The sequence below is a fragment of the Elephantulus edwardii genome, unplaced genomic scaffold (assembly GCF_000299155.1).
Source record: "Elephantulus edwardii isolate Elephantulus edwardi_28Jun2011 unplaced genomic scaffold, EleEdw1.0 scaffold00063, whole genome shotgun sequence".
Classification (NCBI taxonomy): domain Eukaryota; kingdom Metazoa; phylum Chordata; class Mammalia; order Macroscelidea; family Macroscelididae; genus Elephantulus; species Elephantulus edwardii.
Window position 1 is genome coordinate 16,155,478 of NW_006399813.1, and position 26,519 is coordinate 16,181,996.

Below are 26,519 nucleotides of genomic sequence, written 5' to 3' on the forward strand. Positions count from 1 at the left end.
CCATGCACCTTTGGGATTGCAGTGCAGCTTCTTGCCACTAGGCCACCAGAGCTTGCCAAGAATTGATACCTTTTAACTGCGGTGTTGGAGAAGAGTGGTGAATATCCCATGGACTGCCAAAAGAACAAGTGTATGTCTTAGAGACCATGTAGTCAGAGAGCTCCTTGGAGGCCAAGATGATGACGCTTTGTCTCATGTACTTTCGGTGTTTTGCTAGGAGAGCTAATTTTTTGGAGAGGCACATCATGCTCTGAAAAATGGAGGTATGCCAAAGGAGAGGAAAACCCACAACCAGGTAAATTGACAGCAGTGACTGTGGCAGTGGGTTTGTGTTAGAGATTGTTAGGATGGCACAGGGTAGGACAGGTTTGTTGTTCAGATCTCTTGTTCATGGGGTCACCATGAGTCTTCCTGATTCTGGCATCTAACAACAACATATACATGGATAGGGAGCTCTAGTGGCCAGGTGATAAGAAACTGCACTGTAATAATCCCAAAGGTATGTGGTTTGATTCCACCAGCTGCTCTGTGGGAGGCTGAGCAGTCTCTTCCCATGCAATATATTGCCTCTGAAAACCCACTGGAAGGTCATCTGTGGGTTGTTTCCAACCTGATGGCACACATCAACATATGCATGGATGTGTTCACGGTATATACAGATGTGAATGTAGAAATATGCCAATATATGTGTGGTATTACCTTAAAGTCGTTGGGGATGTTTTAGCCATTACTTTAGCCCCTTTGGTCTCCAGCTAACATAACTGCAGACATAGGGTCTTGCAAATAATCAACAGCTGTGAGACGCTTCCCACAAATGAGGTGTGGTAGAAGTTGAGGAAGACTGTAGCCAGACTCTCGTGATGGTGGTGAAGACACTGGTAAAGTATAGCCAGATTGAGTCTTGAGATAAAGGTCACAGTTAAAGTTTTTTTTGCTGTTCTTGCTGGATACTTAAAGAAGAGTCTTACTTAAAACTACTCTGAGGCAAACTTTGCTGGATGATGAGGAAGCCAGAAGCTTGAATTTGTGTTGCTGAACTGGAACTACACCTTACATTACTTCAAGAATTGTGCCTTGGGACTGCTGTGCTAAAACCTGGATTTGAATTGAATATATTCTTTGCCCCTCCCTCTCCCCCCAACTTCCCTAATAAACTCCACTCTCAGTACTATTGCTGAGTAAAGTCTGTGAGTCAATAATGAATAAACAAACTTCTTGCTGCTAGTGTGGCTTTGGAGGTACCTTGGGGCTGGGCTATGGGCTTTTAATCTGCTTTCTGTTTTGCAGTGGTGAGTGGCTGCACTATTTACTCCCTCTAGCTGTTCCAGAGGTATTCACAGTTCTGTGCTCTTAGGCCCCATTTTCTTAGAGTGTATGCATGGTCATGGATCTAGTCTTTTTGCCTGCCCATATCTATTTGTCTTGCCCATCTGCTGATTGTGCTTCTGAGAAAGGTTTTAATTATCTGCATGAGTAGCCTCTATAAAAATGAATAAATATAAGGTAACTTTTAAGTAGATTTTTCTCTTTTCATTTACAGATGCCACATCAAATGAACAACAAGAGCTTTTCTGTCAGAAGTTGCAGCAGTGTTGCATACTGTTTGATTTCATGGACTCTGTCTCAGACTTGAAGAGCAAAGAAATTAAAAGAGCAACACTAAATGAACTGGTTGAGTATGTTTCAACTAATCGTGGTGTAATTGTTGAATCAGCGTATTCTGATATAGTAAAAATGGTAAGCCTCTAGACTTAATGTTCCTCAGATACATAAATTCAAGTAAGATCTGAGGTGTATTTAGAAATGAAACAGAATGTTTTTTAAAAATGTATTTTATACCCAAAATATTTTTTTTTCCAAAATATTTTTTTAAGCCATCACATGTAAAAGAGCGTGTGCCCATTTCAGTGAGGCTTTCGTTGTTTTTAATAGCTGGGAGTTCAGTTGCCTAATTGCTGGTGGCTGCCAGAATGAACATGAAGATCAAGAGTTTAGGGAAGAATTACAGCTTCAGGATTATACAGGTTGATAATTAATGTGATAGGAGTGAATAGTTACTGAGAGAACATATAAAGGAGAATGAAAAGACCATGAGAAACCAGTGATTTCTACATTTAAGTAGTGGGTAAGGGAAAAATTTAGAGCATTTCAGTATCAACATTTGTATATTCTGTGATACCTTGAAATGTAGAATCTTTTAGAACTTAAACAGTATAAATATATCTTTTTAAGGCTCGGATGTGGAAAAATAATTACTGCCAACATAATAGTTATTAGTAATTCATTCCTACCCTGCATCAGACTTTGGAAATTTCTTTAGGATTATAAAATACTGTTAATAATATACTGTTATATACTAACAGAAAATTTAGTTGGCATAATTAGAGTGTGGAATACATAATAAAAGCTAATAGCAAGTATGTGGCTTTCCTTTTGCTCCCCTCCACTTCTATATGCACAATGTAGGAAAGGTAAGCGTGGCCTAACATACTATTTGGTTTTCATTCACAAGCCACAGGCTTGTGGAAATAATTTAAAAAAAAAACCAACAAAAAAACCTTAAAAATTTTCAAGACTTAGTTACAGAGAAAACATTAATCAGAATAAACTTGATGTTCTGAAGTCTGACAATAGTAAAAAGGAAAGAAAAATTCTAGAATAAAAATACAGAGTATAATGTTTCCTGTTTTGTTTCTAGTTTTATCAAAGAAAAAAAATGCTTGCATTTATCAATTTTTAGAGAAGATATCCTTATTTAATCTCTACTAAATTATTGATATAGATATTAAAAGTACTCAATTTTACTTAAGTAAAATTATTTTGTATATTTGTGTATTCTAGCCTTCACTTTCTCTGCCCAAGTATTTTTACTTGGTAGTTTTATGTGTTCTTTAATTTCTGAATACTTGATTGATTTATGACAATAGTCAAGCCGACTCATTTAATATTTCTTTAAATTATGTTTTATTTGTTATATATAGTTGATTTTATTAGTCTACAGGCTAATTTCTTCTGAAGTGACTTTTTTTTTTCCCTACCAACAATAATTAGTGTGATCTCAGGGCAAATTATCCGCTCTAAGGAGCTGTGGTGACAGTGATTAAGCCTTCTGGTTTTCATTTTGAACCTACTAGCTACACTGAGAAAAAGATAGGGCATTCTGCTTCTTTAAATAGTTTTACAGCCTATTAGACAGTTTTTCTCTGCCTCTGCGGTCCCTTTGTATCAAAACTAACTTAACAATAGTTTAGGTTTGAGAAAGGTGCTATATTTCATTTTTCAAAATCTATGGTTTCTGTTCCTCTTTGTTAAGTTGATGCTCATGTGTCTCATGTACTGGCTTTGAGTTCCAGCTGGTCACAACTATAAGTTCTTAATTTCTGAGCTTTATGGTTATAGTAATTAACTATTAACAGTTATTTGGCCTACCTTAGATACCATTTTATAGTAGTTTTATAATTTGGTATCTTGCTAGTACCACTAATCATCCCTTTTCTCATTCTGTCTCCCAAGTAGTTTCTCTCTCTCAAGCTTCTAGTCTTTAAATAATGTAGCCTTAAATATTATTGCACTTTTTGGTCAATTAGTATGCTCATTGTTTTTTCAAAGAATTGTGGAATATGTATATTACTAGAAAAATAGGATACGTCATTTGGCACTAAGACAGATATATGTGAAGAATGAAATTGTAAATACTATATTGACTCTAAAATGATAGGTTATTTTTAAATTTCAGAGACACTAAATTAAATAATCTTAGGATATTAAACTGTGTCATCATAACAGCAAGGTTATTCTGTTTCAGTCCCCTCCTTACAGTGTCTGTTATGTATAAGAATGGAAATGTTTTATAAAATTTCTTTAGAGTTGTAAATATGGGTTAACATGAGAATAAGAATAGGTAAAGTTAGTAAACTTGCCCCCCAAATTTTTCTTTTAGGTAAAAACATGGAGTGAAAGCTTGTAATTTATAGAAGAACTCAGTGGTTCAGTAGCTTAGGGTCTGAAGGAGTAGGAGTTACTTGGTATAGAAATGAGAGAATGACCTAATGCTTTTCCTAGATAGAGTGATCTTAAAAGTATTTTATTTTGTGTTGTTGAATCCAGCTATACATCAAAGAACGTAAATTTCTTTTTCTTTATAGATTAGTGCTAACATCTTCCGGACCCTTCCTCCAAGTGATAACCCAGATTTTGACCCAGAAGAAGATGAGCCCACACTTGAGGCCTCTTGGCCTCATATTCAAGTATGGAACATAATTATGTATTGGCAATTCGTAAATTTGTCCTCTAAATTGTCTGTTAAAAACCATTTTCTTCTCAGAATATTGCTTGAAAAGTTGTTCTCTAGACTTTTTTCCTTCCATAAGAGAGATGAATTACTTCCTTGAGGAGCTTTTTTTTTTTAAAAAAGAGACATTCATTATTCATTGTGTTGTTAAATTTTTCTTATGTGTCATCTACAAAATGTAGATTGTCTTGAATGTACCATGGACTGCCAAGAAAACTTTAACAGGTCTGTCTTGGAGAGGGTGAAACCAAGTTTCTCCTTGGAGGCTAGGATTTTGAAACTCCACCTCACATACTTTGGGTATGTGGCCAGGAGGGACTGATCCTTGGAGGACATTATGCTTGTAAGGGTGGAGGGACAGGGCAGAGAGGAAGACTGTGAATGAGATAGAGATACAGTAACTAGGGTAATGGGGTAGATGTATCAGAGTCAATGAGACTGACTGGCTTAGGACAGAGCAGGGCTTAAGATTCTTCTCCAGCAGCACAACTCAAAGGCATCAGTTCTTCTTTTATTCTCCTAAGCCATTACCCAACTCTGATGCATAGCAAGTAATTGCAGAGACCATGGACTGGATCAGGTGCACCTTAGTCTCTAGACTGATATCGTTGCTTCTCAGTACTCTGGAAAGGTCTCTGACTACAGATTTACCTAATGCAATTTGACTTTGATATCCTGACTGCTGGTCAGGGATGTGTGCTGTCTTCATACCTTTTCAATCTGTGTGCAGAACAGATCATCCAGTAGCTGGGCTGTATGAGGAGGAATGTGTCATCAGGATTGGAGGAAGACTCATCAACAACCTATGTTGTGCAGATGACACAACCTTGCTTGCTGAATCTGAAGAGTACCTGAAGCACTTGATGCAGAAAGTCAAGGACTGTAATTTTCAATATGGATTGAAGCTCAACATCAAGAAGACAAAGATTCTCAGCACTGGGCCAGTTGGCAGCATCATGATGGATGCAGAAGAGATTGAGGTTTTTAACAGTTACAGCTTGCTCGGCTCCTCAGTCAACACTTTTGGTACCAACAGTCAGAAATCAAAAGTCCATAGATTAGGACTTCCAAATTTATTTCTGTTTTTTTCCTCTGGTGATCTGGAAAGTTTTTTATTTTACCCCTACCTCCTTAATTTCACCTTGAGTTGAGTTTGGTATACATTATGAGATGTGTATCTTGTTTCCGTTTTCTGCAGATACTGTTGTTGTTAAGTGCTGCCAAGTTGATTTTGACTCATAGTGACCCTGTGAACAACAGCTCTGAACCTTTCCCTGTCCTGAGTCAACCTTACTGTTTCTGACATACCTACGCCCATTGCCACAGTCTGTCAGTCCATGTCATCCAGGGTCTTCCTTTCCTACACTGACCTTATAATCTTCCAAGCATAATGCCCTTCTCCAAGAACTGGCTGGCCGTTCCTGACAAAATGCCCTAAGGTATGTGAGAGAGTTTCAGAATCCTTATACCTCCAAGGAGCAGTCTAATTTCATCCTCTCCAGGAAAGATTGTTTGTTTTCTTGGTAGTCCATGGCTTGTTCAGTACTCTTTTCCGGCACTATAACCCAAAGGCGTCAATTCTTCTTCTGTCATCTTTATTCATTGTCCAGCTCTCAGAGGCATAGTAAACAGTTGAGAAGACCATGGCCTAGATCAGACACACAAAACCAACAGCCAGCATCCTCCTTAGTAGAGACATGGTTTTTGTAGATAGATGTCCAGTTTTGCCAGCATCATTTATTTATTAAAGAGGATGTTATTTCTCCACTTAATGGATTTCATCTCCTTGTCAAAAATTAGTTGACCATAAGTGAATGGTTTGATTTTGGGGTTCTTAATTCTATTCCACTGTTCTATATGTCTGTAGTTGAACCAGTACCATAATACTTTTTTGATTACTACAACTATATGGTAGGTTTTGACATCAGGGATTGTTAAGCCTCATACTTTATTTTTTTGCTTATTTGAAGTTTCTTTCAAAATATAATTGTGAATTGTCTTTTCCATCTTCTTGAAGATTGTAATCAGTATTAGGATTGCATTTGAATCTATAGACTGCTTTTGGTAAAATTGTCATTTTCACAATATTGAATCTTCCTATCCATGAACATGGTATATTCTTCTATTTATTTAGGTCTCTTTTTGTTTCTAGTTTTTTTGTGGTAGTTTTTGTCATTTTCTTTATATAGATCTTTTGTTTCTCTAGTTAGATTTATTCCTAAGTGTTTCATTTTGTGGTTAACTGTTGTAATTGGTATTCATTTTCTCGTTTCCTTTTCTGTGTGTTCTTTGTTACTGTAGAGAAACTGAACTAAATTGTTTGTGTTGGTCTTTGTATCCTGCCATTCTGCTGCATTGGTCAACTAGTTCCAACAATTTTATTCCTGAGTCTTTGGGACTCAAGCAAGGTGTTATTTAGCTTCCAAGTGCATGTGTTTTTCTCCTTTATCCTCTTGTTGATTCTCATTATTGTGGTCTGAAAAGATGCTTTGTAGTAGGTAGTTCAGAGTAGTAGGTCAAGGTTTCCTCTGACCTAACATGTGGTCTACTCTGGAAAATGTTCCGTGTGCACTCAAGAAGACTATATTTAGTTTTTGTTGGGCGAAAAGTTCTATGCATGTTTATAAGATCAAGTTTGTTAATTGTGTAGTTTAATTCTTCTGCACTTTTACTGATATACTAGTTGTCCTGTCTTTCTGTGAGAATAGTGTGTTCAACTCACCTACTACTATTGTGGTGGTATCTTGCTGTTTAAGTCTGTTAACATTTCTTTTGTGTATTTTGCAACCCTATCATTTATTTGGTGTGTAGATATTAAGTAAGGTGATATCCTGTTTTATTGATCCTTTGAGCATTACATAATATCCTACCTTGTCTCTTATGCTGTTTTTCACCCTGGCATCTATTTTATCAGATGTTAATACTGCCACTTTTGCTTTTTTTGGTTGCCATTTGCTTGGTATATTTTTTCCCTCCCTTTGAGTTTTAGTTTATCCTCACATCTCGGATATGTCACTAATATCCAGCATATTGATGGGTTTAGTTTTAATCAACTATGCTACTCTTTATCTCTTAACTTGTCTATTTAAACCATTCACACTCAGTGCAGTATTTGCTAGGCAAAGTTTCATTTCTGCTATTTTGTTGTTGGGTACTTTTTTGTGTTGTTTGTAGTTCCTTTACACTGTCCACTTGTATGTGCTGTCTCTGTGTGGAGGACTTCCTTCAGTATTTACTGGAAAGTTGGGATTGTTTTCACAAATTCCCTTAGTTTCTGCATTTCTGAGAATGTTCTAATTTCTCTGTTGTTCTTTACCAGTAGGCCACCAGAGTTCCCTTATGGATTCCTTCAATTCTTCAAACACACTTGGCCAGCTCTTTTGAATTTGTTCTCAGAGAATGCTATCACTCTTTCTTCCTCTGGAAGATTTATTGATTCTGTGTTCTGACCACTCATTTGGTGACATCTTATTTTAGTTTTTTGTGTGGTTTGATGTTACCTGCTGCTTCCAGGACATTGTGGTAACATTGTTATTGTAGATTTTTAAACTTCCTTTCTTCTGATGTGTGTGGTAACTGATGGGGATTGTGTGTTATTTGTTCATTGTCTGTGCAGTGCAGTTTGTTAGAGGTAGATGGTTGTCAGTGGTATCTAACCAGTTAGTGGTCTAGCCAGGTGGGATATGTGTTGAACCTTGCTTTGACGGAATGTGTAGGCACTCTGAGCTACTATGTTCTGGGATCTGCAGTGAGCGTGGTATGGGAACAGGCCCACAGTTATGGCTGTCAAATTGTTACCTTTCCCTGCTGCCACTTGGTGGAGGGAGTCTTTGACCCTCTGAGAGTATGCAGCATACTTTCTGACTCATTGAATTTCTGAATCCCTCCCTCAATGTGAAACAGGATTTCTCTGATTATAGTCTTTTGTACCACTTAGGGAATTCTGTACTGTCCCTTTTATGTTTTCTGCTGTCTCTACCTTGAGTTGAACATAACTCAAGACTGTTGGGCTGGTATCAGGTGTGGTCAGCTGTGGGGCAAGACCACAAGGTGGAGTCTTGGAGCCATTTAGGCTGCTGCCAGAGCTATCTGTGCTGGCAGTGGGTGTGGCCTAGGTTGCCCCCCGATGTTCTCAGCAAAGCCAGGGAGCCAGCATCTGTAGTATCACCAGTGGGTATAGCTTTTGCCTTAGAGGACTGTTATATCTGCCAGAAGCCCACATGCAAATTCCCACCCCCTACACATATGCAGAGCTTCTGAGCACCAAATTAAAGATGATGTTACTGAGCTCCTACCCCTTTCCTCCCCAGACTCAAGAAAGTTTTGGCCTCCTTAATGTAAGAGGAGGAATGAGGGGTAGAGTAAGGAAAGGACCCAAGAATGGCCTGCTCATTTTGAAGAATATTCAGTTGACTGGTTGTCCAGTAGAAAGAAAATGCCCTATCTTTTCCTGTGGAGCTCATCTGATGGTTGTTTTTGTTATTGTTTTTATGTATCGTCGAGTCACTTGCAACTTATAGTGACCCTATGTATAATAGCCCTGAACCCTGCTCTGTCCTGTGCCAACTTTGATGGCTCTGACACAACTACCCTCATTACCACACTCACTGAGTCAATCCATCTCATCAATGATCTTCCTCTCTTGCACTGTCCCTCCACCGTCCCAAGCATGATGCCCCTCTCCAGAAACTGATCCCTCCTTGCAGCATACCCAGTGTATGGCAGATGAAGTCTCAGAAACCTTGCCTCCAAGGAATAGCCTGGTTTTACTCTCTCCAGGATGAACCTGTTTGTTCTCCTAGCAGTCCATTATATATTCATTATTCTTCTACATCAACTCTCCTGTCATCGCTAGTCATTGTCCAGTTTTTTGATGCATAGAAAATAATGGCAAAGATTATGGCCTGGGTCAGGCATACTTCAATCTCCAGATTGCTGTTCTTCAACATCGTTGTTCTTCAGTCTTCTGGAGAGGTCCTTAACATGTGATAGTTTTTGTTGTTGTTGATCGTGTTTGACTCATAGCTACCCTATGAAAAAAAGGCCCAAAACCCCCCTCTACAACTGTAGACATTTATCAAAGTTCAGAGTATCCAGAGGCATATTATTTAGGAAGTCGATGCCACTCCTGCTTCCAAACCTTTCATAGTATGTTACTATTTTTATGTGCCATTGAGTTGCCTGCAGTGTATAGCGATCCTATTATTATAGCAGCCCTGAACTCTTCCCTGTCCTGAGCCAATCTTAATAACTCTGACGCACCAACCCCCACTGCCCCAGTTTCTATATCAATCCATCTCATCCAGGGTCACCCTCTCCTGCGGGGTCACCCTTCCAAGCATGATGTCCTTCTCCAAGGACTGATCTCATTCCTGGCCACGTGCCCAAAGTGAATGAGGCAGAGCTTCAAAATCCTATCCTCCAAGGAGAGATTTGGTTTCACCCTCTCCAAGACAGACCTGTTTATTTTCTTGGCAGTCCATGGTATGTTCAAGACTCTTTTGCACCACAACTCAAAGACATCTATTCTTCTGTCATTCTTAGTCATTGTCCAACTCTCTGAAGCATAACAAGTAACTGAGAAGACCATGGCCTATATTAGGCACACCTTTGTGTCTAGACTAACGTCGTTGCCCTCCAGCACTCTGAAGAGGTCCATGACATCAGATTTTCCCAATGCAGTTCGTCTTTTGATTTCTTGACTACTGGTGTTAAGAGTATTGATTGTGGATCCGAGCAAGCTGTAATCGTTAACAACCTCAATTTCGTCTCCATCTAATATGGTGCTGCCAATCAGCCCAGTGGTGAGAATCTTTGTCTTCCTGATGTTGAGCTTCAGTCCATATTGTAGACTATAGACCTTGACCTTCTGCAGCAAGTGCTTCAGGTCCTCCTCAGTTTCACCAAGCAATGTTGTGTCATCTGCATATTATAGGTTGTTACTTAGTTTTCCTCCAATCCTGATGCCACACTACTCATAAAGCCCAGCCATGCAAATAATCTGTTCTGCATACAGATTGAAAAGGTACGGGGACAGGATGCATCCCTGACACACTCCTTTCCTGATTTTGAACCATGCAGTGTTTCCGTGCTCTGAAATTCCCATTTTCCTTAAGGTTAGCCACAATTTATTGTAGTAGAGAGGGTTAAACCGGGCTGCTTCTGGGATGCAAGGATTCTGAAGCTTCGTCTGACATACTTTGGACATGTTGTAAGGAGGGACAGGTCCTTGGAGAGGGACATGCTTGGGAGGGTGGAGGGACAGCGCAGGAGGGGAAGGCCCTCTATGAGCTGTATTGACTGACTGGGGTATTTGGGATGGGTGTGTTGGAAGAGGTGCTATTGGCACAGGATAGAGTAGGGTTTAGGTCTGTTATACATAGGGTCACTATGAGTCGCAAGTGACTCGACGGCACATAACAACATAACAACACACAGTCAAATGACTTTGTATCATCAATGAAACACAGATAAGACATTCTTTTGGTACTCTTCTTTCTGCCAAGATCCATCTGACATTGGCAATAATGTCCCTAGTGTCACAGCCTTTTCTAAACCAGCCTGTATTTCTGAGAGTTCTCTGTCAATGTACTGTTCAAGTCTTTTATGAATAATCTTCAGCAGGATTTTGCTAGCATGTGATACTAGTGATGCTGTTGTTAAGTGCCATCGAGTCATAGGAGACTCATAGTGACCCTTTAAACAAAAGACTTGAATACTTGTATAACTTTCATCATTTCTCCAAGTTCATAGTTTCCGGAGGCAAGCTATTTTGGAAGTGGATGCCACACCTGCTTCCAAGCTATTGTTCAATAATTTCCACACTCTTGTTGGGTCACCTTTTTTTGGAATGGGAATAAATAGCGCTCTCTTCCAGTCAGTTGGCCAAGCAGTTGTCCTCCAGGTTTCCTGGCACAACTTGGTAAAACATGCAGGATAGCATCTGTTTGTTGAAATTCATCAGTTGGTATTCCATCAATTCCTGGGGCTTTATTTTTTGCCAAGTCCTTTAGACCAGCCTGCATTTCCTCCTTTCTTACCATTGCCTCATGGTCATGTGTTGGTCCTTTAAATTCTTCTGTGTCAGCCAGTTCTTTTTGGTACAGTGACTCTGTATACTCCTTCCCTCTGCTTTTAATGCAGCTTGAATTATTCAGTATCCTGCCCATAGCATCCTTAAGCACTATAACTCGTGGCTTGAATTTATTCTTTAGTTCTTTCAGCTTACAAAATGCTAAGCAAGTTTGCCCTTCTGATTTTATGACTCCAGCCCCTTGCACATTTCATTATTATATTTTGCCTTGTTTTCCTGAGCAGCCCTTTGAAATCTTCTATTCAGCTCCTTAACTTCTTAATTTCTTCCCTTTGCTTTGTTTTCTCAGTGCTCTTGTACAATATTCAGAGTCTCTTCTGACATCCATTTTGGTCTTTTCTTCTTCTTCCCTCTTAGTAATGTTTTTTTTGCATTCTTCATGAATGATATTCTTCATATCCTCCCACAGCTTATCTGGCTTTCATTCATTATTGTTCAAGGCCTCAAACCTATTCCTGAATTGGTTTTTAAATATATGGGAGATAGACTCAAAGTAAAATTTTGATTCCTATGGATATGATTTAACCTTCTTTAGTTTTCATTTGAACTTAAATATTAGCAGTTGGTTTATGTGCCTATACCAGAGCCAACGAGGAGGGAATAGATGATTTCTATCAACTGTTATAGTCAGAAATTGATCAAACATGTAACCAAGATGCTTTAATAATAATGGGTGACTGGAATGCAAAAGTTGGGGATCAAGAAGAAGGATCAGTATTTGGAAAATATGGACTTGATAACGGAAATGAGGCTGGGGATAGAATGATAGAATTCTGAACAATCAGTGATTTATTCATAGTAGATACCTCTTATCAGAACCATAAATGCAGGTTATACACTTGGATTTCACCTGATGGGATGCACAGGATCAGATTGATTAGATCTGTGGAAGGAACCGCTGAAGAACTTCAGTATGAACAGTAAAAACTAGGCCAGGTGCTGACTGTAGAACATACCATCAACTTCTCATAATGCAAGTTCAAATTAAAATTAAAGGCTTACGATAATAGTAGATCAATTGTTCTTTAGTGAGTCCAGCCCAGCCTCCAGAGTGATTGATTTTGTGTCCTATTCACCTTGTTTATTAGCTCTAGTAAATTTTCAGTTGATTCTTAATCTACAAATTATTTTACTACTTCCTTCCAATCTGATGATTTATATTTCTTCTTGCATTACTGACCTGGCTAGAACCCATAGTAAAATACTGAATAGAAATGCCAGGCACAGACATCCTTCTGGTTCCTGATGTTGTTGTTGTTATGTGCCATCGAGTCGCTTGCAACTCTTAGTGACCCTGAGTACAAGAGCCCTAATCATTGCTCGATCCTGTGCCAACCTCGCCATCTCCAACACACTCATTCCCACCACCCCAATCACAGAATCAATCCAGCTCATCAAGGGTCTTCCTCCCCTGCGCCGTCCCTCCACTCTCCCAAACATGATGTCCCTCTCCAAGGACCAGTCCCTCCTTGGAACATGCCCAAAGTATGTCAGATGAACCTTCAGACTCCTTGACTCCAAGGAGCATTCTGGCTTCACCCTCTCTGGGACAAACCTATTTGTTCTCTTAGCAGTCCATGGTATATTCAAGACTCTTCTCCAGCACCACAGCTCAAAGGCATCAATTCTCTTTCTGTCATCCCTAGTCATTGTCCAACTCTCCAGTGCATAGCATATAATTGCGAAGACTGTAGCCTGGATCAGGTCCACCTTAATCTCCAGCCTGATATCTTTGCTCTTCAGTACTCTTAACATGTCCCTCATAGCTGACTTTCCCAGTGCATTTCGTCTCTTGATTTCCTGGCTGCTGGTACCACGAGTGTTGACTTTGGAGCCAAGTAAACTGAAACTGTTAACTATCTCAATCTCTTCACCATCCACACTGATGCTGCCACTTGGCCCAGTGGTGAGAATCTTTGTTTTCTTGATGTTGAGCTTCAATCTGTATTAAAGGCTGCAGTCCTTGACCTTCTGCAGCAAGCACTTCAGGTCCTCCTCAGTTTCAGCAGCAGGGTTGTGCCATCTGCATAATGCAGGTTGTTGATGACTCTTCATGAGTCCTGACACCACTTTCGTCCTCATACAGCCCAGCATCTCAAATGATCTGTTCTGCATACATATTGAAAAGGTACGGAGACAAACCAAGATGGATGTCAGATGAAACTCGAAATGTTGCATTAGAGCGCTGAGAAGCCAAAGCCAAAGGAAGAAACCAAGAAATCAAAGAGCTAAACAGAAAATTTCAAAAGGCAGCTTGGGACGACAAAGCAAGATACTATAATGAAATGTGCAGAGAGCTGGAGTCAGAAAATGAAAAGGGCCGAACTTGCTCAGCATTTCTTAAGCTGAAGGAGTTGAAAAACAAATTCAAGCCACGGTTGGCAATACTTAAGGATACTTTGGGTAGAATATGAATGATTCAGGAAGCATTAAAAGAAGATGGAAGGAGTACATAGAGTCACTGTATCAGAAGAAATTGGCTGACAGAAGAATTTCATGAAATAACATATGAGCAAGAGCCTATGGGGATATTCAAGTTGCTCTGAAAGTAACTGGCAAAAAACAAGGCTCCAAGGTTGACGGCATACCAACTGACATATTTCAACAAACAGACGCTGCCCTGTATGTGCTCACTAAGTTGTGCCAAGAAATCTGGAGGACAGCCAGCTGGCCAACTGACTGGAAAAGATCGATATTTGTTCCCATTCCAAAGAATGGTGACCCAACAGAGTGGAAATTATCGAACAATATCATCAATATCACATGCAAGCAAGATTCTACTAAAATTATCCAAAAATGAATGGTGACCCAACAGAGTGGAAATTATCGAACAATATCATCAATATCACATGCAAGCAAGATTCTACTAAAATTATCCAAAAATGATTGGAGTTTTATATATCAACAGAGAACTACCAGATGTGCAGGCTTGATTTAGAAGAGGTCATGGTACTAGGGATATTATAGCTAATGTTAGATGTATCTTGGCAGAAAGCAGAGAATACCAGAAGAATGTGCATCTGTGCTTCATTGACTATGCAAAGGCTTTTGACTGTGTGGATCACAAGCAGCAGTGGCTAACTCTGAGACGAATGGGAATCCCAGAACATTTGATTTTGCCTATGTGAAACCTATACTTGGACCAAGAGGCAGTCGTCAGAACAGAGCAAGGAGACTCTACATGGTTCAAAATCAAGAGGGTCCGTCAGGGATGTCCTGATATTAGGGGAAAAAATACTCATTCTTTTTCTGTTAAGTGTGGTGTTAACAGAGCAGGGTTTTTTGGTCATTGTGCTTCACCAGATTATGAATGTTCTCTCTTATCCTAGTTTGTTCAGTATTGTTAACATAAGTGGATTTCAGATTTTGTCAAATGCTTATGTCTAGTAAGAAAGTAGTGTGAATTTTGTTTATTCTGTTTATTTTGGTTTTGTTCCCCCTCCCTTTTCCCCTTGGATCCTCATGTATGTTCTACAATAATGGTCATATACAGTATTTGTCCTTATGGGACTGAGTTAGTTCACTTAGCATAATGCTCTCCAGTCCCTCCCAACATAGGTAGTATTTACAAAATCATTGCTCCTGCATGCTGCATAGTATTTCACTGTATGACGGTACCATAATTCCTCAATCCTTTTGATTATGATTGGCCATTTGGGCTGTTTCCAAGTTCTTACATTTCTGTGAACATTGGTGTACAAGTCTCCATTTGTGACTCAGTTCTCATTTTCTCTGGGTATATTTCAAGCAGTGGAATGACTGGGTCATAGGGAATTTCTATGAAAGAACCAACTTTTGGCTTCATTGGTTCTCTTTGTTATTTTTCTTTACTCTTAATTCACTTAATTTTCATCCTACTCTTTTTATTATTTCTTTCCCTTTGCTTACTTTGGTTCTAAGGAGCTCCTATTAGGGAAACGTGACTGCTAATGCAAAGGTTGATAGTTCAAACCCAGTCAGGGCCTCTGTAGGAAAGAGACAAGGTGACCCACTTCTATAAGATTGTGGTGGTAGTGTACCATTAAGTCTGAACTGACCCATAGCTGACTTTCTGGCGGGTTTTCAGAGGCAAGTTAATCACCCCAGAGGAGATTGTCCAACCATCTGTAGAACAGCTTGGTAAACTCAAACCTTGTGCCTTCCAGATTGCCACACATCAGTGAAGATGATCTAAATTGATTCATTGGCACCTAACAGCAGAAACTTTGGTTTTGTTCTTCTTTATCTTGTTTCTTACAGTAGAAAGGATGGTAAAGTTACCTTCCAGTCCTTATATATTTTAGTTCTGTTTCGCCTAGTAGGACATGAACCACACATTCACAGAATACGTGAGGTTTGCCCATTTTAGTGAACAGAACTCATTGCCGAAAATGTCAATTCTTTGCAGCCCTGATGATTATATTCTTGAGCCAGGTTATTTCTTCACATAGAAAAACAGAAAATTTAGTGAATACACAGAAAAGAATCTTTGAACTTCTGTAATTTTCATCCATTCATAATTATTGAATATGTGTTGCATGCTAGGCATCATTGTGTCAGGCATTATTCTAATCAAGCACTGAATTTAAAAATAAACAAAAAACCATCTTAATTATGCTAATTGAAAGGCCTTCAGCTCTGTAGTTTATTGGTGGTTCTTTTACCATTATTTGGGATAACTTTTAAACAGGTGTTTTGATACTCTTGTATTCTTTTTTTTTAAAAAAAAAACCAACAACAAAGAACTCATTGTTGAACATCCCTCCCTCTCTCCCCACAATGCGTCCCTTGTTCCAGATTATTGTCATACATATAATTCCTACTCATTATATTCATTTCAGATAGTTCTTCCTCTCATCTGTTCTGTTGCAGTGTTTATTATATATCCACTCTTTTCTCATTCTCTCCCTAACCCTTCCCCCATGTCCTATTTTATCACAGCAGTGTTATGTTCTATTTGTCCTTTTGTGACTGTGATATTTCACGCAACATTATGTCTTCCAGGCTTCCCAGGTTGTGTAGTGTTTTGTGAGTTCCTTGTTTTTCAGTGCTCTTTAACATTCCATTATGTGAATGTACCATTTCCTATCCATTTGTTTGTTGAAGGGCACTTGATGGCCCATCAACAAACGATTTGATGAGTTGCTTCCATCTCTTTGCTTTTGTGAATAGGACAGCAGTAAACATGGGTGTGCATTCTTTTATATTCTTTTATGCTATCTATGCAGTGGTGTTAAATTGACAAAATTGTATAAATATCAGTTCCCTGCTGATCTTGACTAGTTACTTAATATTCTCTATGTCAAATATATAATGGAGATTAAACTTTTATTAAACATAATAATCAATATCAATAATATCAAGAATACAAAGATTCTCACCACTGCTCCAATTGGCAGCATCATGATAAAGGATTGAGATTAACAGCTTTAGTTTGCTTGGCTCCACAATCAACACTCTTGGCACCAGCAGCCAGGAAATTAAAAGATGAATTGCATTGGGAAAGTCTGCTGTTAGAGACCTCTCCAAAGTGCTGAGGAGCAACGATGTCAGTCTGGAGACTAAGGTGCACCTGATACAGGCTATGGTCTTTGCAATCACTTGTTATGTGTCAGAGAGCTGGACAATGACTAAGGATGATAGAAGAAGAATTGATGCCTTTGAGCTGCAGTGTTGGAGAAGAGAGTATTGAATATACCATGAACTGTTAAAAGAACAAACTAAGAGAGGGTGAGACCATGCTGTTCTTTGGAGGCAAGGATTCTGAAGCTTCATCTGACATACTTTGGACATGTTATAAGGAAGAACCAGTCCCTGAAGAGGGACGTTATGCTTGGGAGGGTGGAGAGAGAGTGCAGGAGAGGAAGGCCCTTGATGAGAGATAGATTGATTGGGTAGCGGGATAGGTGTGTCAGAGAGAGTGAGATTGGCACAGGATAGAGCAGGATTTAGGGCTATTGTGCATAGGGTCACAATAATGACGACAACAGCAACAAGAAGACATAATACAGTATAGATTTGAACATCAAGAGAGTTCTATTTGATTTGGAGCTTGTTGTCATATACCTCTCCCAAAGAACATTTAATTAATCATAAAACTGTTAAGTCTTAATGCCTGTATTTATGATGCGAATCTTAAGAGGGAATATATAGGTTAATGTATGCTTTATTTGACTCATTTTTCCACTGGTTCCACCTTCCAATGAGGGCTTTCCCAGAACTAGGGATCTGCATAGAGGTTCTGAATCTTTTTATTCCACACACATCAACATGACTGTACACTGTCTACGTATCAAAACTACCTACTTTTTTCCTTTCTGTGAAACCTTCCTCTTCCAGTAGTCCAAAACTCATTATTTATCAAATGCAGGGCACACATTTCCTCCTTAAAAGTTGCCTTGTGACTTTATGCCACAGTGATGCAGGGCATTTCTGTCTCTGGCTCTAATAATGTGTCATATAATTTTTGTGTTGTTGCTTATTACCATGTGCCATCGTTTGCGACCCATAGTGACTCTGTGCACAGTAGTTCTGAACTGTGTCCTATCCTAAGCCAATCTCACTGTCCTTGACACCCCTACTCACATTGTATGTCATTTATTTTATTTTATATTTTTGTGTGGTAAAATGCATACAGTAACATACACCATTTACATGAACGATTCAGTGACACTCCAGTTGTATAGTCATTCACACTTTTCTGAAATTATTTAACTCATTGCCCTCTAAACTCTGTGTGTGTGTGTGTGTGTGTGTGTGTGTGTGTAATGCATATTGTGGTTTTAGTGTAAGTTTTATAACCATCCGCCAAATTTCTTACCCAATTTTTCAGTTTTCAAATTTAGTCCCACATAGGTGTTTTTCTTAATAGTTCAATGTAATGTTCCTTACAAGTTACATAAACTCAAGTTTACTTTAAAGGTGACCTCAGAGAGTAGTTCTGGTTGAAGTTTTGAGAATCTCAAAGCAGTAGTTTTGAATGGGGTGAAGTTGGTTATCCAACTTCAGTGGCTCCAGAGAGTCTGAATTCCATGAGAATTTGAAATTCTATTCCACATTTCCCCTCCGTTGATCAGGATTCATCTATAGACTCTTTGCTTAAAACATTCAGTAGTGATAAGCAGGGACTATCTACTTTTTCAGTAGCAAAGGAGGCAAGGAAGGGTTCATGGAGGTAATTAAACACACATGCCAGTTAGGTGTTAATTCTCCTTCTTCCTCTGCTTCTCCAAGAAAAGACAGACCAATTATTGTACCTTTGGGTTAAGTACCATCTTACATGTTTTTGATCTGCTTTTCTCTGTAACTAAAAAATTAGCTTGTTAGGGCTATCTAATGACTTATATCATCTCTTTATACTATAACTAGGCCATCATTGGCCATGAATAACTGTACTGTCATTGAAACTGTGTGGCCAACTATGAGACAGTGCTGGGCAAGCTGTGCTATGTTTTGTATATCTTTTTCACATAGGTGCATCCCAAAACAAGATTATTTGCATAGTTGGTTAATTTCAAAAATTAACTGTGAATAAACAGTTGGGCATCAATTTCTTTTTGTTCCTCTGATATCTTTCTAAGTCCTTAAGTATAAAAAGGAGCTCTGGTGGCATAGTTCATAGGGAGCTGCATTGCTAACCCCACTGGCAGTTTGAATCCACCAGCAGCTCCAGAGAGAAAGATGAACAACTTCCACCTGCTTAATTTAGCCAGGGAAACCCAAGGAGGATTAGAGATGAGGTGGTACTAACCCAACAAGTATAATAGTAAAAATGTTCATATTCCTACTAAGTATGTTGTTGATTGCCTTTGAGTTAAGTATGACTCATAGCAACCCTATGAACAAAAGGCCTGAAACCCCTCTTATGGACATTTATCAAAGTTCATAGAGTTTCCGGAGGCATGTTATTTAGGAAGTGGATGCCACAAAAAACCTCCAGAAAGGGAGAGGGTCAAAGAAGGGGAGGAAGAGCCCCAACAAGATGGATTGACACTGGGTTTAAGCACAGTGGACATTGTGAGGATGGAGCAGGAGTGAGCAGCCTTTACTAACTTAGATCCCAAAAGTGTTATCCCCTTATATGGTCCATCATCCATGAAGAAAGCATTAAAAGACAGGAGGAAAAAAGACCAAAGTGGATGTTACAGAAACTCTGACAATTCCACTATACTGCAGAGAAGCCAAAACAAAGGGAAGAAATAATAATGTAAAAGACCTATATTCTGTGGAAGGCAGTACAGTGCTTTCTCAAAAAGTTACAAATAGAGATACCATTTGACCCAGCAATTCCACTGCTGGGAATATACCCTAAAGAGACCACAACTGATGTCCAAGCAGATATATGCACACCCATGTTTATCCTGGCTTTGTTCACAATGGCAAGGAGTTGGAAGCAACCTAAGTGCCTATCAACAAATGAATGGATAGAGAAGCTGTGGTATATTCACACAATGGAATACTACGCTGCATTGAAAAACAAGGAACTCTCATGCATTATTATTCAAAATGGATGACCCTGGAGGACATTATGCTGAGTGAAGTATCTCAGTCACAAAAGGACAAATACTGCATGGTGCCACTGTTGTAAGATAGGACTGACCTTGGGGTTGGGGAGAGACTGAGAAAGACGGGTTCAATAATGTATAATGGATTGAAACAGGTGAGGGAGAAAACAGTTTAAAAGGGATATGTGATTAGGTATTTCTGTCATGACAGGAGTCTAGAGTGAAGGCTACATGGTGGAGTGGACTGGGGGAGGGTTTGTAAAACAATGAAAGAATTTTTCTTTTACTTTTCCAAGAGGGTAGTGTACTAGGGGGGAAGGTTGGGAAGGGAAAAAAGTTCAATAATGAATGAATGGAAATCCCCCCTCTCACCCCCAAAAAAAGACCTATATAGAAGATTCCTAAGAGCAGCTTGAGACAACGAAATGTGCAAAGAACTGGAGTTGAGGGAAGAGCATGCTCTTCATTTCTCAAGTTGAAAGAACTGAAAAAGTCAGGCCTCGAGTTGCAATAGTGAAGGATTCTTTGGGCAAAATCTTAAATGATACAGGGTCAAATGGTATCTCTATTTGTAACTTTTTGAGAAAGTGCTGTACTGCCTTCTACAGAATATAGATCTTTTACATTATTATTTCTTCCCTTTGTTTTGGCTTCTCTGCAGTATAGTGGAATTGTCAGAGTTTCTGTACCATCCACTTTGGTCTTTTTTTCTCCTGTCTTTTAATGCTTTCTTCATGGATGATGGACCATATAAGGGGGGAAAAATACATATTTAAAAAGATACACACACACAAGTCTCCAGGTGTGGCCACCACATATAGTGGATTTTTATAACAAAATGAAAGTGAATTTAGCTCCAGAAAAATAAAAAAGTAGATGGAAGGAATACACAGAGTCTCTGTACCTAAAAAAAATTGGTAAACACTGAAACATTTCAGCAAGTAGCATATAATCGAGAACCAATAGTATTGAGGAAGAAGTCCAAGCTGAACTGAAGGCATTGGTGGAAAAGAAGGCTTCAGAAATTGACATGTTTCAACAAACAGATGCAGCTCTGTATGTATTTGCTAATTTGTGCCAAAAATCTTAGAAGACAGCTACCTGTCTAACAGACAGGAAATGATCTACAATTGTTCCAATTCACAAAAAAAGATGATCCAACAAAATGTGGAAATTATCGAACCATATCATTAATATTACATGCAAGTAAAATATTGGGCAGATTATTTTAAAATGACTGAAACCATCGAATGAAGATAACCAGAAATTCAAGCTTAATTCAGAAGAGGCTGTGGAACAAGTGATATCATTACTTTTGTCAGATGGACCTTGACTGAAAACAGAGAATACTCAAAAGATAGTTATGTGTTTTTAATTGATTTGCAAAGACATTTGAATATTTGGATTATAACAAATTATGGGATAGCACTGAGAATAATGAGACTCCTGAACATTTAATAATGCTCATGCAAAACCTATTCCTAGACCAAGAAGCTGCTGTATGATAGAACACGTGTGGTTTAAAATCAGGAAAGGTGTGTGTCACTGTTGTATTCTTTCTCAATACCTGTTCAGTACACATGCTGAACAAATCATTTGAGAAGCTGGGTTATTATGAACAGTGTGACATCAAGACTGGAAGAATATTCACCAACAGCCTGCGTTATGCAGATAACGTAACTTTGCAGAAAGTGAAGAAGACTTAAAGCACTTGCTACAGAACAGAAGAAACTTTTAACATGGATTACATCTCAACATCAAGAAAACAAAAGGCCTTAGTACAGGACCAATAGGCAGCACTGTGATAGTGGAGAAAAGATTGAAGTTGTCAGTAATTTTTTATTTAATTGGAACCCCAGTCAACACTCATGGTAACAGCAGTTAAGGAATCAAAAGACATGTTTCACTGTGAAAATCTTTTGTCACAGGCCTCTCTATAAAGTTTTACAGAGTAACAATATCAGTTTAAAGACTAAGGTGCTTACATTTACTTCTTTGCATCTGAAAATTGGACAGTGAATTAGGATGACAGATTTGCTGCCTTTAAATTATTCTGTTGGAGATTCTATTGTTTGCCAAAAGAACAAACAAATTTAATGTGAATGAAGTCTAATGAGAATGCTCCTTAGAGGCAAGGATGGTCTCACATATTTGGGGCATATTGGCAAGTGGGACAGTCCTTGGAAAAGAACATTATGCTGGGAAAGGTGGAAGGTCAGAGAAAGAGGAAGAACACCAACAGGATGGATCTCGGATTGGAGCATATCAGATAATGAGAATGGTCTGGGATAGGGCAAGGTTCAGATCTGTTGTTGATAAGGTTATTTTTTTTTTTATACTACTGGTTTATTTATAAAATTTGAATACATTGTTTTTGAGAACATAGTCTTCAGTTTTTCTCACCCTCCCCCCTATCAAATGATACAGCTCCCTTCCTCCTCCTGCACATCCTCATCTCTGCTTCCATCTCCCCCCCCCCCATCCTTATACTCATTCTACAATAATGGTTTTATTCAGTATTTGTCCTTGTGGGACTAAGTTCACTCAGTATAATGCTCTCCAGTCCCTCCCAAGTTAGGTAATAATTTACCAAATCATTGTTCCTGCATACTGCATAGTATTCTATTGTGTGAATGTTAATTTCTCAATCCATTTGTTTGTAATTGGACATTTGGGCTGTTTTCTATGTTCTTGAGATGGTGAATAATGCTGCTATGAACACTGGTGTACAAATCTCCATTTGTGCTTCAGATCTCATTTTTTCAGAGTATATTCCAAGTAGTAGAATAGCTGGGTCATATGGAATTTCTATGTTCTGCTTTTTGAGGAAGTGCCAAACTGCCTTCCAGATTGGTTGTACCATTTCACAATCCCACCAACAATGTGAGTTCCTTTCTCACCACGTCCTCTCCAGCATTTATTACTTGCTTCCCTGTTAAACTTTGCCACTGTTACTGGAATGAGATGGTACTTCATTGTGGTTTTTATTTGCATCTCTTTTGTTGCCAGTGATTTGGAGCATTTCTTCATGTGTGCTTGCCATTCAGATTATTTTCCTCTGAAAATTCTATGTCTTGTGCCCATTTAATAATGGGTAATCGGTCCTTTTTTGTGTGGAGGCCTAGGAGTATTCTGTAAACTTTTAAGACTTTTTTGTCTGAGATGGTATTACCAAATGTTTTTTCCCAGTCTGTAGGTTTTCTTTTGACCCTGTTGGAAAAAGGTTTTGATGCACACATGGATTTAACCTTAAGAAGGTCCCATTCATCAATTTTATCCCCTTCAGATTGTGCATTTCTGGCTGTATTTGGCAGTTTCTTTATACCTTGGACTGCCAGATGTCTGATCCACCTTGAATTGATTTTTGTGTATGGTGTGAGATGTGGATTCTGTTTCCGCTTTCTGCAAGTAGCAGTCCAGTTTTACCAGAACCATTTGTTCAAGAGGTTGTCATTTCCCCATTTGATAGCTTTGATTTCCTTGTGGAATATCAGATGACCATAGATAGCCCCATTTACAGTAGTCAACAAGAAATTGAGATACTTGGGAGTGAACCTAACTAGAGATAAAAAAGACCTATATAAAGAAAACTAAAGAGCATTTCTACAAGACACAAAAATCCTAAAGAAATGGAAAAATGTGCCCTGTTCATGGATAGGAAGACTCAGTGTTGTGAAAAATAACAATTTAACAAAAGCAATGTATATCTAGGACTAAAAATCGGCCTTTGATACGTACCAAGTTAAAAATTTTAAAACTACTCTTTGCCTTTCTCTTTGAAGTACATGGAGCTATGTTGTAGCCTAAAACAAGTAACTGTCTTAAATATAATTGGTGGCAGCAAATGTGATTCTGCTGTCATTTTTATGATGTTTGGCACTTTTAAAGTAGGCTGTGTGCTGTGACTTTGCATCTGCTGTGGTATACCAACATTTATTCCCTAACCCTTTACTTACATAATTTGGTTCATTGTTTCCTAAGTGTGTATAGAAGCTGCTTTTTATTTTATTTATGTTTTTACTTTAGTTTCTTTAGAAACGTTTGAGGTTTTTAAATTTATTTGTTATTGGTATGCTGCTATTGTTATGCCATTGAGTTGCTTACAGCTTACCGAGACCCTATGTACAACAGCTTCGAATCCTGCTCTATTCTGAGCTAACCTCATCATCTCCAACACACCACCCCCATTATCCCAGTCACTGAGTCAGTCCATCTATCTTACCCAGAGTCTTGTCCCTCCAACCTTCCAAGCATGACGCCCCTCTTGAAGGACTGGTCCCTCCTGGCAACATTGCCAACGTATGTCAGACAAAGCTTCAGCATCCTTCCTCCAAGAAGCAGCCTGATTTTACCGTCTCCAGGACGAACTTGTTCGTTCTTCTAGCAATCATACTCTTCTCCAACATACTGCTTCTTAAAATCCATTTTACTTTTCTATGAAAGGCTGCAGAAGGAATATATTACTGGTGAATATGAGTGGCAGTGTAGTAGTCTTAAGTGTCTTCTGCATGACATTGTTTTCTAACCCTTGTAGTAAACATGTTTCAGGTGGTGATCCAAAGTAAGAGATCCAGAAATCTACCACTTTAGGAGATCAAACTGTGGGGTTTTTTTATACACAGAGAGACAGACACAATTAAAAAACAACAACAACAACAAAACACACCAACAGAACTGTTTTAAAACTTACCTAATTGATCCCTCTATCACCCATACCAAGTTTTTACTTTGAAAGATGGATTTTTAAGGTAGAATTTTATAGATACCAATTTTTATTTGATTCTTTCTCTCACAGTTGGTGTATGAATTCTTCTTGAGGTTTTTGGAGAGTCCTGATTTCCAGCCTAGCATTGCAAAGAGATATATTGATCAGAAGTTTGTACAGCAGGTAAGGAATTTCTTTTTGTCACTTTAGTCTTTTAAAAACTTGTTTATTTCTGTTTGACAGCACTTATTAATATTCTTGCAAGTAAAATTAAAATTAAATAGTTTGGGGCAAACATCCAATGAAGTCAATCCAATGAAATCCTGAATCTGCAAAATTATCTTTTAAAGCAAGCCTTTCTGCAATACCAAAGAGAAAATTTAATATAATCCATTAAGTATAAAATTTTTAAAATGTCTTTGAACTTACATATGTTTGTTTTAAGCATTGTGATAATGAAATGATAAACCGGGGAGGGAGCAGAATTAGAAGCATTGTTGCAAGTTTGTAGTTCCTGTTATCAAATATCATTTACTTTTCCCTTCCCATCATAGGCAGTCTAGCTACCTTTTTCTAACCCACAGAGAAAATGGTATCTTTAAGAAGAAAAGGAAGAAGAATGAAACTTACATGATGCCTGCTAACTGTGTGGAATTGACTGGCCCTAGACAAAATTATGAAATAGGCCAAACTTTTGTAGATCTAATTTCTCTTGTTTGAGATAGGTATCAATGCACATATTACATTAGGGATTTAAAAGACCACTACCAGTCTAAAAAATGTCCTTCAGCCACTGAAGTAGCTCTTCATACTGAATAACTAGCTATATGCTAACAGAATAAAGAATATTTCAGTCATGAAGGAAAGTCAGATTAAATGGCATTCTATTTTGGAAACTGAAATGAGTACACAATTACTTCCTTTCATAGTTCTCAATGAAGTCTAGTATTGCAGTATTAAATATGTTCATGATAATAGGTTGAGAGGAAAAATTACCTAAATAGTCTCTTTCTCTAAAGAGGTTGGAGTATTGAAGATACTAGATTACATTCAGTAGGTTTGAAGGACACAAACAAAAATTAGGGTAGTAACCCATGTTCCATCTTCTACTCCAGATGCCTGATTATCTGAGAAGGCATGACTTAATTTGCATTTAGCCATTTGTATGACTATGCTTTTGTATCCATTCTCTGAGGTGTACAAAGTGTTGCTTTAGTAAATATACACTGTGTGGTAATTTTCAGTTTCTGCATCTTGAAATAAATTGTTTGGTAAGATTTTAAGACTTAGAAATACAGAAGACATTTAAAAAGTATATATTGGACCTTTATTATATATTAAAAAATAAAACAGTTGCAGAAAAATCAGAAACCAAATAGAGGGTGGCTGTAACTCAGCACTACTTTGAATGCAGAGGACTAGTGATTAGTTTTTAGGTACTAGATGCTGTTCTTAAATGCTTTTATGTATATCAAGAGGTGACCCTATCTGTGTGCACATAGCCAGCAGATTTAAATTAAGCCCACTGACTTAATAATAACTTTTCTCAAGAAGAAAATTCTTTTCTTCCTCAGAAGCACAATTAGACACTTATATAAGGAATAAGGTTTAAAAGTTCCTTGATTCTTTTTGATGTGTGTTTCATTGTATGATTATGCTATTTCAAAATAAAGTCTTTTGTTAAGATTGTTATTTTTTTTAGTATTCATTTTAATGAAAGGTTACAGAGACTTAGGGTTTCCATTCATTCATTGTTTCCCTTTTCTCCCCTCCCCCCTCAATTTGCTCTTTTCTTTGAAAAGTAAAAGAAAAACTCTTCGATTGTTATACAGTCTTTCCCACCAAGTCCATTCCACTGTGCAGCCTTCATTCTGGACTCCTGTCATGACAATTAATACCTAATCATATATCCCTTTTAAACCGTTCTCTCATCTGTTTCAGTGCAGT

General features: G+C 38.3%; 1 protein-coding gene across 1 annotated transcript in view; it reads left to right on the plus strand.

The window, feature by feature from the left end:
* PPP2R5A (protein phosphatase 2, regulatory subunit B', alpha) overlaps positions 1 to 26,519 on the plus strand; it is a 93,204-nt gene that overhangs the window by 44,918 nt on the left and 21,767 nt on the right. Inside the window, exons 2-4 of the mRNA XM_006887967.1 lie at positions 1,541 to 1,737; positions 4,146 to 4,247; positions 24,663 to 24,755. Of these exons, the coding sequence (XP_006888029.1) occupies positions 1,541 to 1,737; positions 4,146 to 4,247; positions 24,663 to 24,755 (392 nt within the window). The remainder of the gene's footprint in view (positions 1 to 1,540; positions 1,738 to 4,145; positions 4,248 to 24,662; positions 24,756 to 26,519) is intronic.